Source organism: Neodiprion lecontei, chromosome 1 (assembly GCF_021901455.1).
Source record: "Neodiprion lecontei isolate iyNeoLeco1 chromosome 1, iyNeoLeco1.1, whole genome shotgun sequence".
Classification (NCBI taxonomy): Eukaryota; Metazoa; Arthropoda; class Insecta; order Hymenoptera; family Diprionidae; genus Neodiprion; species Neodiprion lecontei.
Window position 1 is genome coordinate 37,769,815 of NC_060260.1, and position 12,911 is coordinate 37,782,725.

Here is a 12,911-nt window from a genome sequence, read left to right on the forward strand (position 1 = left end):
CGGCGTTTAGAACTTCCGTGTACCATACGGAGATGAAACGATGATCTAATCGGGCAACAACGACACACCCACCCCTAAATGCCCGCTTCAACGAACTCTTTATCGTGTAGGGGGGGAGGTCTCCCCGGGGTGCAACAACAAACCAGAAGTCTAGACGACGCAAATGGAATGAGAAATTGAATTGGGGTCAAATCCGATAAAGAGACAGGGGTACGAGATCGGATCGGCGCAAAGCGCGATATGAGAATTGGAAATCAATCGCTGAGTCGACTACCTTGGTTGAAGAGAGCTAGTTTCCGGTGGGAAGAAGAGACGGCGCTGATCCCGTCCGCCGTCGTCGTCGTCGGCAGTGGAATTTTCATAATCAAAGCGCAAAGCGAGGGTCAGTCAGGTGTTGAAGCGAAGTTAGCCCGCTGACCGCTGTCAAACGGCTGACGTTACGCCGATGATCAAGTTGAATTGATAATAAATAAACATACGCGAGTGACGACGACGACGACGAGTCGGGCCGATTCGAGCGGGATATATGACAAGATAATGATCTCGCGGTCGGGCACTGCTGTTTGTTTAGAATTAATAACGCTCGGTTGCAGTTTGCGGTAACGGTTAAACACGACGATTCTCGATCGGAGAGGTGATCAGTTTATATATTCACGCCGAAATGGCTGCCGCTGACGGAGCCACGGCCGACGAACTCAGGGCCGAAATCGAGAGGCTGTCGAGGGAACTTGATCTAGCATCAACCGAGAAGGTACAATCAGCCCAGTACGGACTCGCCCTTCTTGAGGAGAAATCAACCCTGCAGCAGAGGTGCGACAACCTCGAAACGCTCTATGAAAACGCCAGGCACGATCTCGAGATTACGCAAGAGGTTAGTATAACCCCGCGGCTCCGACACCGAGGCCCACCCACTTCCTTTACCGTACATACTGAACACTCGCCGATCCTTTTTTCTCTGTCTCTGTTCCTTTCGCTGTCGCACCTTTTCCACCTAGCGAGGAACTAGTTTCTAACTGATCTAAATACCGCATTGGTAATTGATCTATCCTAACGTGGGCGTCTCTTCATTCGTTCCATCTTGAAATTTAGTAGGTTACACCTAATTTTTCTGCGGAGACAATTTTTAACCCTTTAATATCACTTCGCTGTACGTCAGATTTCTGTGTTTCGCTCTCAAACAGCTGCACGGATAACTTATCGATCGTCTTATCTGATTCGCACTCTGCGTCATCCACGATACAGATACTGATCTAACTTTTTGTTTAATGCACAACAAGTCTAGCAACGAACATGTCGTTGCAAAAAAGTTTGCCAAGGAATAGTTTTCATTGTGCGATTGAGTTTCACCTTGAATTAGGAACAAAATTAAACACCGCGAACTGAATTCACCAACACCAATTACAAATAAATTTTGAGAGAAATTACATGGTCTTGAATACCAAAAGCGTGTCATTCGATAAACTTTAGCAAATCGATGCTCATTTTTTTTCATCGAGTTAATGAATAATTTCCAATGTCTCGCTGAAAAATACATTAGAGTCGTGAAAAATCTCTTCCCAGACAAAATCAGCAATAATTGTTTGAAATTGGATGATTTTTGTGCTCTTGGCGCTAAAATAGTAGCACAGTAATGTCAATGATTAAGCGTTTTTCACCCTAATTGTTGGTTATTAATCTTCTGCTGTCTGATCGGAACATTATCTTAATCCAATCTAACACAACATATCAATCTGATATAATACAATCTAACTTAAGACAATCTAACATAAATTCCACTTCATTTCTCAAACTTATATTACATATTTCATTATCCTTATCACTTTTTCGATCTAACTGTGATTGCTTGCAATATTTTTATAATTCTTCTCATCATTGACTTTGATTCTTCATTTCCTTGATATTACAACTATTAAAGCGAATTCCAGGCAGCGATATCCGAAGAAACAAGTTCAAAATGAGCACAAACTCGTTTGTTTTTCACTCTCTTAATTATTGCGTTGTAAAATTTCGCTTTGGTCTAATTTTGATGGAAAATTTGCCGAATACTCATTGTGGGGAACACTAATTGAATAATCGTCAATGAGATTAGTCTGAGCCAGACATTCAAAGGGTCTATAAATCAATCAAAGCCCTATTGCCTGACTTCATTTCAGAAATTAGACTCTATTCTCGGTTTTATTATCGGACTAGTCAGAACCCATTTTGCTAATTGAAGAGACAATAAATTTCATAAGACATATTTCTTCTTGTTTACTTGATCCTGCGAGTAAAGGTGAATTTCTTGCGCTTCACTTTTTCTATTTTCCACTTAAGCTTCAGATAAAAATTAACTGTGATCCATGATGTAATAATAATTTCCATACAAGCTAGCAAACTTGACTTGTGGATCGTTGTCACTAGTGCCCGTCATACGACCTTCAGGTAAAAACAGAATCGCCTACTCATTTCATTATGGTGACTCAGACTTGTGAAATTCTATCTTGATTACTGTCTTCCTTAAAAGTAATTTGAACAAAATTAAAACATCTAGATATTTTTGTTCCAACTATTGAATAGAATTTTCAATGGTTCTTGACATACCAGCGGTCCTAAAGATATATCTTGAATTTTATGAACGAATATCATTTTCTGGAAATTTTACCGATCTCATAATTTTTTGATCATTTGACCTCTTTTGGTTGGAATTGTTATTCAATTTTTTTTTTTTGTCTACCTATTAAAAACAGTTTGCTATCTTGTGAAAAAATATTGAGAATTAATAGACAGAAAACATACAAAGAGAATAAAAGCTGTATGTATTATAAACAGTACTGTATAAATTTATCGAAGCGTCTGTACTCAGTTAAAACACAAATAAAGAATTATTATTTATATCCTCGTTGAAGCTTTTGTTTTGAAAAAATATTCTTCTGCAATGCACTGTCAATCAAGCATCGAAGTTACTCGGAAAATACATACCAGAAAATGGAATCTTTAATCTTGGGAAAGTCTGGAAATATTGACTATAATATTTAGCTCAATATTCTATCATTGCGCTATTATTATGTGCGATATAAGATCCGAAAAGTCATCACGCAAATGCTTGAATGTAAATGTAATGAACTTCAATCTGAAAGATAGCGGTTGTAAAATGAATCCCAGTGTTCTTGAACCTGGATAAAAACATCTTCCTTTTCACATTTGACCGAAATTTAAATTTAGATACCCCGTTTGAAAAATACATGGAAGAAAATTATACTCAGTAGTTGGCTATCGACTTGTGTTTGAATATGAATGGTTATATAGCTAGAACACGTGGAGAATAAATTGGGGAAGGCTATTCGCTCAAAATACCCTCATATTCCAATATAAATAAGCAGCAGGTATTACGGGACTTGGATGTATACTTTGCGTAGGAAGGAAACAGATGTTTTATGTTTATATGTTCTTCGGTACCTAAATTGAGCTAGGGTTAACTCTCTTACCACACCAAAAGGCTCAGTTTTTGACTATTTTACATAGTGGTTGGACCGTATGTCATCCATGTTGATCATTTTGCAGTGTTCGTTGAAAGAGGCTTCCAAGCATTCGTTAATCTCCCTTATATATTTAATTCATATAGCGTCTTTTTCGTAAACCCCAGATTTACCATGGTATCGATATATTTCTCCTCCAAGTTAGCATTCATTAAACTCAGCACACTTTTTTGATTATATTTCTATCTCTTTACTTTCAGGCTCTCGCAAAATTTCACACGACAACAAAGTTAACTACAAAAAGTGGCATTGAACAGGAAGAAAGTCTTCTCAGTGAAAGCGCAGCCCGAGAAACATCTCTGCAAGTTCAGATACTTGAGTTGGAAAATGAAACGAAATTGGTAAAGTATTATTACTATGACATAGTATATGACAAAATTGATGAGCTAAAAAAATGCTTACTAAAATACAACATCGTTTTACTTACTTTAAAAGTTGCGACATGAGTTGGAACGCGTTCAAGCTGAGCGAGATCATTCGCTGCAAGAACGCGAAGACGAGAGCCAGGATTACCATCATGCGGAATCGGAGAGAAAACAGCTCCGCGGAGAGATCAAAGAGTGTAAATTCAGGGAGGCGAGACTTCTCCAGGACTATTCGGAGCTAGAGGAGGAAAATATATCCCTGCAAAAGCAGGTCTCGGTTCTGAGATCAAGTCAGGTTGAATTTGAAGGTGCTAAACACGAGATAAGGAGGCTCACGGAGGACGTCGACTTGCTGAACAGCCAAGTGGAGGAACTCACGAGTTTGAAAAAGATTGCTGAAAAACAGATGGAGGACGCGCTGGAATCCTTGCAGGCTGAGCGCGAAGCAAAATATGCCTTGAAAAAGGAACTGGATCAACGCATCAACAGCGAGTCGATCTATAACCTTAGTAACTTGGCATATTCCATCAGAGGTATCACCGACGATCAAGCTATGTGTAGCGACGGTGAAGACGACTCTCCTGCCTTGAGGAGGATCGTCGCAGACTTGAAACAAGAACCCGGTACACCAGTAGACGGAAAGCAGGTCGATTTGTTCTCAGAGATTCATCTAAACGAGCTTAAGAAGCTAGAAAAACAACTCGAACAAGCCGAAAGCGACAAGGCGCTGCTTACTCAAAATTTAAGGGAATCTCAAGCCGCTGTCGAGAAAAGCCAAGGGGAACTGCAGTCCTTCGTCTCCAGGATTGTCCATCTCGCTGCACATGTACAATCTCTGCATCACCTTCACTCAAAATTACCGAAGACGCAGAACGAGGAAACTGCATTGGATAAAATGACTCAGGTGAAAAGAAGAAAATATTTTTACAACTCTCGCAGTCAATCAAATGAGCACACAAATTTTCCGTCACTTGAATAAGAGATCGAAACAGTAGCGAATAAATATTATCTCTTTGTTTCAGGCGATAGTGCAATATCATCAATGGAGCACAATGTCTGCACGCGAGGTAGAGCAACTTCAAAAAGATTTGGTAGATCTAGAAAAGGGTCTGACTATGTCCGATTCCACTCAGCAACTCAGATCGGAGCTCACTAATCTTAAAAATAAGGTAAATTGTAGTATAATTTTAACCAAAATTGACTTTTTTCAAATGATTATGTAGTTCCGTAGCAATACGGACACTGCAAAAAATGAAATGGTATATTAAAGGATCTGCGAAATAAATGAAAGAGAAAGTTTTACTATCTGAGGAAATTCACATAGTTGGCTTTAAGTTCTCTGACGCTAAGTTATGGAAATAGCCGCATATGCACCAACGGTAAAAATGCTACATTATGAATATGTACATTTGATTAAGTTTCATTTCATCCGAATTTATCGATAAAGACAGAAACGTGGCTTCACGAAATTAGCATATCACATGTTTTCCACATGTATTTGAATGGAAACTTGGCATTTCAGATCCCTCCGTCAGAGCAGAGTCTCCGAAAAAAGGTTGGAGCGTGTGTCCCTGATGTATTTATTATATTCTTACTACACTCTCATTAATAATGACTTGTTTGGCTCCTCTAATGATTTGTTACGAATAGCTTTTTCAGTGTCCTAACTTCGCCTATGCTTATTTATAGTCACGTAATTTAACAGACCTGTTCATGATATGAGAACCATACTTTTGCAGCGAGCTTAGTGTCACGATGCAACAGCTATGGGTTTACTCAAAAAATGATATGTTATCCATTCAAACAGTACACGTCGGAGATTCTAAAATTGACTTTCCTGAAAAAGGGATATAAATATGCCCGTAAATCATTGCAGCCACATTTCTAAGATTGTCGATTGAAAACATTACAGCGGTACTGAAGAAAAAAATTGACAGACGTATCATTTTTTAAGTAAATTCAAAGCGTCACGTGATGCTACTCATGTTATGATATCGTACCTCTGCAAGACAAAAAAAACAAAATACTTGTACACTTTGTGGCAATACATGGATCCGTTTAACGTGAAACAAAGGAATGCCTTGTTTCACTTCTTTGTGCGATGCTGCTTGACTATCAATTTGGAGGTCTCGTTATCACGATGTCTTGTATGGTGTATGAATCGGGGTGGCATGCGTACAATGGTACAGCCAAGCATGAAAATTGGACAATTAAAGCAACTCGTTATCACTCTAATATGCCAATCGAGGGAAAGCAATTCAGAAATAAGTGGAACGTCGATAAATTTAAACTGTTTTAAACAGCATGAAAGTCGACTTTTCTATCGTTCAAAAATGTCTGAGCTTATCGGTATGAAAATTGCTCGCTTATCATTCTCTGTCTCTGAAGATTCATGTATTGTCGCAGAGTTGGGATTTGATTTGAAAATCGATAGAAAAAGACTATAATATTGCGTCGTTGTCTTCATTACAGCTTCTAGACACCGAGCACAAGAGTTTGGAATTACAATCCGATATTTCAATCCTTTCCGAACTGGCAGCTGATGCGGGAAGTTCCCTTGATTCAGCTCAAAATGATCTTCAAACAATTTCCGACGAGTTGGCTCAATTATATCATCATGTGTGTACCGTCAATGGCGAAACACCATCCAGAGTTCTTCTTGATCATGAGAAGATCGTTCCTGAGAAGGAAAATGCCAAGATTGAACTCTTGAGAGCACGTTTGAAAACGGATGTTAAAATCAGAGATTTGGAAAGCCTTAGCGAGGCTAAGGAAATTGGTAAACATATCGAGACTGTTGGGGACCAAATCAAGCATCTCAAAAATGCTGTCGAACACACAATCGAGCTTTCGAAAATCAAGGGAATGAGAGTGAATATGACGGAAGGTAAATTTTTGAATTTCATTATTGGTTTGGTGACGCATGTTTTATACTAACACATTAATTAATATCAATATTATTACGCACTAACAGTTTGTCGCCTCAAATGGCTTGTTCCAATAAATACACGTTCTCACCTAAATATGCGTTCACTTTATTTGCGCGGAATGATTCGCCAATAGTAGATAGTAGTAACAGCTCAGTCTTAAACTGCGCGAGATCAGATTTCCAACCATGCACGCATTGTTTTGTTAGTTTGGTCATGTTTTGAGAGTAACGTAAGGCGATGCACTTTGAGAAATTTATCTCGAAACAAAGCATGCAATTTAGGTTCGAGTTTATCCACGAGATCAGTAGGATTCTGTTGGTCGATTCAGGAATTCTATATCATTTTCTTACACATGGGGATCCTATTTGTCTTCCTGATGGAGGCAGGGTATGCAATTTTGACTATTCCCATAGCCATGAATTTTTTTTCGGTAGTCGAACTGCGAGTTTTCCTTGAAATGTTGTTTTGATCTGCTTGTTTGAGCTTTGAGGAGTATAAAAAATATGTGCTTGGTATTTCGCACGCTTTTAAATTAGTCGGTTAACTTTGCTAATGTGTAGCTAGATACGATATATGTGAAAGTGTTGAATTATCTTACTTTGAAAGAGTTTTGCCATTTATACTGTAATTTCTCTAAGAGTAATTATTTTTTAATTCACAGCCAATGATAGTAAAGAAGAAATTACCGATCTTCAAGAACAAGTGATCAAGTTGAAGGCACTTTTGTCAACGAAACGTGAACAGATTGCGACACTTCGCACCGTTCTAAAGTCCAACAAAAATACAGCTGAAGTTGCTCTTACAAACTTGAAGAGCAAGTACGAAAATGAGAAGAGTATCGTCAGCGAGACAATGATGAAACTTAGAAACGAACTCCGACTCCTCAAAGAAGACGCTGCTACATTTTCAAGTAAGTTGCAACCTGACCTGACACTGTTTTACCCAATACTCACACTGCCTTTTGTTACCCTCGTACTCTGGCAATATATTAATTTTATATTAATACCAAAACACCTTGTTTCATGTTTGTTCAATCCAAAGAAAAAACATTGCGACGTTGCAGAAAATATTATCTCCGTCACTTTTTCACTTCGTGTAAATATTTCCATGAATAATCATTCCCAAGAAACGAATGCTCCGTCTCTTTTTCCTCTGATTAACTTTTTTTTTCATTTTTTTCCTGCTCGTACACATAATTTGCAGAGTACAATACTGCGACGGCTTAGATGGATTTAAATTTTTTGTAGTACATTGTTTGTTGTTTAAATGTTTTTCGTCAGTATACGCGGATTTCGCCCCCAGTTTTGTTCTTTCTACTACTGCACATCTAAACCACCTACGATTGTTTGATTTACAAAAAAAAAAAAAAAATGAATAATCAAATTTTCTTAAATACATGCCTATACCTAGCAATCAGTGAGATGCTTGATAGTAATATAAATTTTATTTGTTTTTTTTCCACTAACTTATATTAACACAGTATTAACAGACGTTTCTTTACTAATGCTGACCTGTACCTCGATAGATTTTATGGTCGCACTGGTCATGTGCTTTCGGCAATACTGTTACGCTATGTACTAGAGAATGCATAGTTTCGTCTGTGTTTCTTGGGTTTTAGTTTATCTTACACAAACCATTCAAAGCAAAACCCATGTCGGAAACTTTTTTTTACTCATTGTGTGTGTTCGTGTGTGTCTGCGAGCGAGTGCGTGTACTATATGTACATATTGCAACCATCTGTGATTTGTCTGTTGACTTTATCGGTACCTGAAATTAACGTGATGGGAGAATATCATAATTGTTTATATTTATCGCTACAAGGCCATAGTTTGAAAAAATTTTCACACTTAATGATATAGTGCGTTATAAATACGACCCTCAAGTTTTTGAATGATTTGTACTTAATGTATATAGACTTAGTATTTACAAGGTGATCGCATCGTAAACTTATTTAAGTTCACGAATAATTTTTATAAAAATATATGTTTTTTTTTCTACTTTAAATCAAATTTGATCAATTCGCACTTGAACGAGGTGCGAAAAAGATTTACTAACCGAGTAAAAAGCCCGTGATCTTGGAATTATATAAACGAAAAGTTCTTTAACTACCGAGACCAGTGATAACAGTTCCAAATAACATTAACAAGTACAATAGAAAGGATCTGTTGATCATCGCTTACATTTTTTACACCCCGACTGATTCTCAGCTCTCTACAATTTATCGCTACATTATTGTTTTTCCGCTGCATGTGTTTGGTGATAGTCAAGAAATCATTACAGTCATCCATGTGCGTCGGTGTTCGATTCATCTGAACATATCCTATGAAACTATACCCCATGATCCATCCCGGAATCCCGGTTGAGTATTATTTCCATCCTTGTCTTTATATCTGTCTTTTCTCTAACTTTTTTCCTCTCTCTCTCACTCTCTCTCCCTCTCTTACTCACTCTATCCTTCTTTCTCGTGTTTAAACCAACCTAACAATACACTTCCCAGGTCTACGAGCGATGTTTGCTGCGAGGTGCGAAGAGTACGTCACTCAAGTGGATGAATTGGAGCGTCAGCTGGCAGCTGATCAGGATGAAAAGAAGACGCTGAATCAACTGTTGCGGCTCGCCGTACAACAGAAATTGGGTCTTACTCAAAGACTGGAAGAATTAGAGGTAGACAGAGAGATGCGCAATGCCAGAAGACACGCGATCGGTGGAAACGGACGTGGCAAGACACGTTTTCCACCACCGGCGAACCGCACCCATCAGAGTAGAGATTTTTTCTAGAAAATGAGAAAAATGTGGAGTAAGATATTTTGAGAGGTAATTAAATTCTGAAATCTTATCTTCATTCTCGACGAACGTTATTGCTTTTTTTTACAGAGCGGAGACTAACTTTATCGCAAACATATTTCTGTATCGTTTGATGAACGATTTATCCGTGCTATTTTTGTTTAAAATAGATGAATAGAAATATACACGTCGATTCGTCGTACGTTCGTTTGATAGTGAAAACAATTTAGATTTCAAATATTGCTGGAGAAAATTGGCGATTCTTATTTTCTATTTTACAATATGTAATATTTACATGAGTGAAAGCGTATTGTTAAACTCAATCGACACGTGTGAAGAGTAGAGAATTATCTCCGCTTTGTAAAGTTCTCGAGCGAAAATATATTTTAGGATTTTTACTTTCCTCTTCATTGTATCTGCTCCATATTATTCGGTCCAATTTACATGTACGTCTTAATTCGATGTACTTGATGCTATTTTAGCGTAGCACTGCGGATAACAATTTTTATAACGGGGCAACAACATTTAGTAGGTGAAAGACCTCGGTGTTGCGTAAATCTAGGAAAAAGTAAGGAGGAGAAAAGAGATTAGAGAGGAAAAAGAAAGGCGCATAAAACGAGATATACATCCTGATTATGCCTCTGATCTTTCATTAAAAAGTATACTTTTCACCGGAACTCATATCTCGAAACTATACACTCCTCTAATCTAATTACCGAAACAAAATTCCGTTATTTATACCCGTAGTTTGTTGTTATTTTTATTTTATTTTGTTTTTATACACAATTTTACAAATTGACAAATGTTCGTTTATTCTTCTTCACGGAAGAGTTCAAACAGCAACGGAAAAAAAAAAAAAAAAAAAAAGATGAAACTTTTACAAACGAATCGGTAACTCTTTTGATTTATTGGTTTTACTGTCGTTCTTGTTTTTCAATCCCCTCATGCAAACGTCGTCAGTACGCCATAGTAAAAATTACCAGCGGAAATCGTCGTACTTTTTAATGAAAATCACACCGTGTATTTCAATAGAGTAAGATTACCGTTTTATAGAGTGATATCAACGTAGAGGGGGGCCCATTAAATGTATGATGTGCATCAAGCGTTGATTAGTAGTAAACAATGAATGAGAATATTTACAAAAAAATCATTGAATGACGTTAGAGAAAAATTCATAATCATGTAATGTAATGAAAATTGAGTAAACCGTATAAGTTCTACTTAAATTTAAACACAATAGCAGACAATATAACTTGATTATAGCGTTTTTAATCAAACACATCTAGTTGAAAAAAAAAGTAATCAATAATAAACGTAGAGGATCAAAAAAAAAAAAAAATTAAAAAAAAAAAAAACGTACACTTCTGGATCGCAGAAAACGAATCGAATAATATATTACGTAGTAGATGAAAATCATTCCAAATCGTCCCCTCGACTAGAGACTTTATCTTTTATTTCGAGTAACTTCACCCTGTTACAAAAAGGTTGAAAGGGAGATAAAAAATCGATAAAGGAAGTCGTATTTTTATTCTTACGTAGTGATTTTTATCTTGAGGCCATTATTTTTTAGGTATATTCATGGCGTCAAGAATAATATTGATGGTTGAGGATGACGGGATTTTGCAATTTCTAATGACAGCTACTATTATATGTATACAATCCGCGTGGGTTGCGATTGCGGGTAAAATTGTTTATTTATTTTATTTTTATTTCTTTTTTTCTCATCATGCTAAAAATTTATCCCGTCTTATCGTGATGGTGAAAAAATTTTCGCAACGGCAGCTGTATTCCGCGGATTGTTTAAACGCGGCCTAAGTTAGGCGGCCGCCTGAAACCTAAATTCGGCAGCTGAACTAAATAAAACATCCGTACTTTTTTTATGATTTATTTTTAAAAATATTATTAAGTATTGCATACGTATAATCTACGTTAAATAACTGCCTAAGTCCTAGTTTTTATTTTGTATATTTAATTGAATTTTAATTTGTATATTTAGTATTATTTTCATGACACGTTTTCACTACTTATCGGAACGATCTTAATTAGAGGCCAATGAACTTACGGTACTTTACAGTTAAATTACACACATATAACACATGGCGGTAGTGTTTTCTTTGTTATTCTTTCATTTCTTACTATGTGCTTTAATTTTGCGAGATATTCACTCGATAGTATTCTTGAAATGAAGTAGTATTTATTTAAAGTATTCTACATGCGTATCTAGACGTATTATAAAAGTGTCATGAAAATATTCTTTTATAAATTATGATTATTCGCTAGATATATTGTCCAATGAAAAGTGAAGAAAAAGGAGATCGATGATATATACCGATGAATTTTTCTAACGATTTATTAATGTATAGGTATATTTATGCAATTTCTTTCTTTCTTTCTTTCTTTTTTTTTCTATATTCGTTCTTTTATTGTTAAAAATTATTTATAACGGAGAAGGTAGTTGGTGTGCTCATTCAAATAGTGATTCAACCGTCACGATTAAGTTATACGTGTACACATATACACATCGGTTTCAATTCGATTTTCATTATGGTCGAATATAATGAATTATGTTTATAAATATATCTATGAAAGTGCGGTTTATTGAAAATATCTTGAATTATCATCGATATAATTAACCAATTGTTTTGTGTCGTTTCTATTTGTACTATATTATTATTATTATTATTATTATTATTATTATTATTATTATTACATTGCCTGTGTCGATACACTAATTTTGTCGCCAGACGTTGGAATACAGATTTTTTTTCTTACTTTTTTTTTTCTTTTTTTGTTAAATAAAATATATTTTAACAAACATTCTTTTATTATTTCCTTATAATTTCCGTTTCGTATTACTTTTTAAGGCGTATTATTATTTCATCGTGCCGCGGATTGGCGATAGCGACATTTGGTTTTTAGCGGGTTATCCCAAGTAATGTTTAAGCAAAATTCATTCATTGATGTACGAATCAAAATGCAAAAAATCTTGTGAAAAATAATGAACGCATCTTCGAAAACGTTTTTCTTTTTCTTTGTTTTTTTTTTTTCTCCTTGTTTTCGCGACTTAATAAATATTTGACATCAACTTGAACTAACGGTCAGTCTTTTTGCTTGTTAGTTACTGTTAATTTTTTTCGTGTAATGTTGGTGTTAATTTGTCTTTTTCAACCATGTTTGCTGCGCGCAATTTTTGTCGAATATGATAATAAAAAAATTAATGCGATATCCATAATCAGCCGGAGAGGTTTAGGTCTAGAGTCGAGTAAGAAGAGATTGGGGATAATGAAAAGCATAGATGACTAAAATTAAATTTAAAA

General features: G+C 36.1%; 1 protein-coding gene across 3 annotated transcripts; it reads left to right on the top strand.

Annotated features, from left to right (window-relative positions):
* Positions 1-69: 69 nt before the first annotated feature.
* LOC107216671 (protein bicaudal D) lies at positions 70-10,977 on the top strand. Of its 3 annotated transcripts, none has more exons than XM_046746578.1 (8): positions 70-871; positions 3,716-3,856; positions 3,951-4,784; positions 4,903-5,049; positions 5,403-5,435; positions 6,353-6,767; positions 7,472-7,720; positions 8,291-9,301. In XM_046746578.1, the coding sequence occupies exons 1-8, from the start codon at positions 662-664 to the stop codon at positions 8,389-8,391; spliced, it is 2,130 nt and encodes a 709-aa protein (XP_046602534.1). In that variant the 5' UTR covers positions 70-661; the 3' UTR covers positions 8,392-9,301. The 3 variants fall into 3 exon arrangements, with proteins under 3 accessions (XP_046602534.1, XP_046602533.1, XP_015509416.1); XM_046746577.1 differs by lacking the exon at positions 8,291-9,301 and adding an exon at positions 9,308-10,977 and having other exon boundaries at positions 74-871; XM_015653930.2 differs by lacking the exons at positions 5,403-5,435; positions 8,291-9,301 and adding an exon at positions 9,308-10,977 and having other exon boundaries at positions 76-871.
* Positions 10,978-12,911: the final 1,934 nt, after the last annotated feature.

Coding starts and splice junctions, on each gene's coding strand:
- LOC107216671 (XM_046746577.1), top strand. CDS start 662: ATGGCTGCCGCTGACGGAGCCACGGCCGACGAACTCAGGGCCGAAATC. Junction 872..3,715: donor ATCTCGAGATTACGCAAGAG/GTTAGTATAACC, acceptor CTTTACTTTCAG/GCTCTCGCAAAATTTCACAC. Junction 4,785..4,902: donor CATTGGATAAAATGACTCAG/GTGAAAAGAAGA, acceptor TCTTTGTTTCAG/GCGATAGTGCAATATCATCA.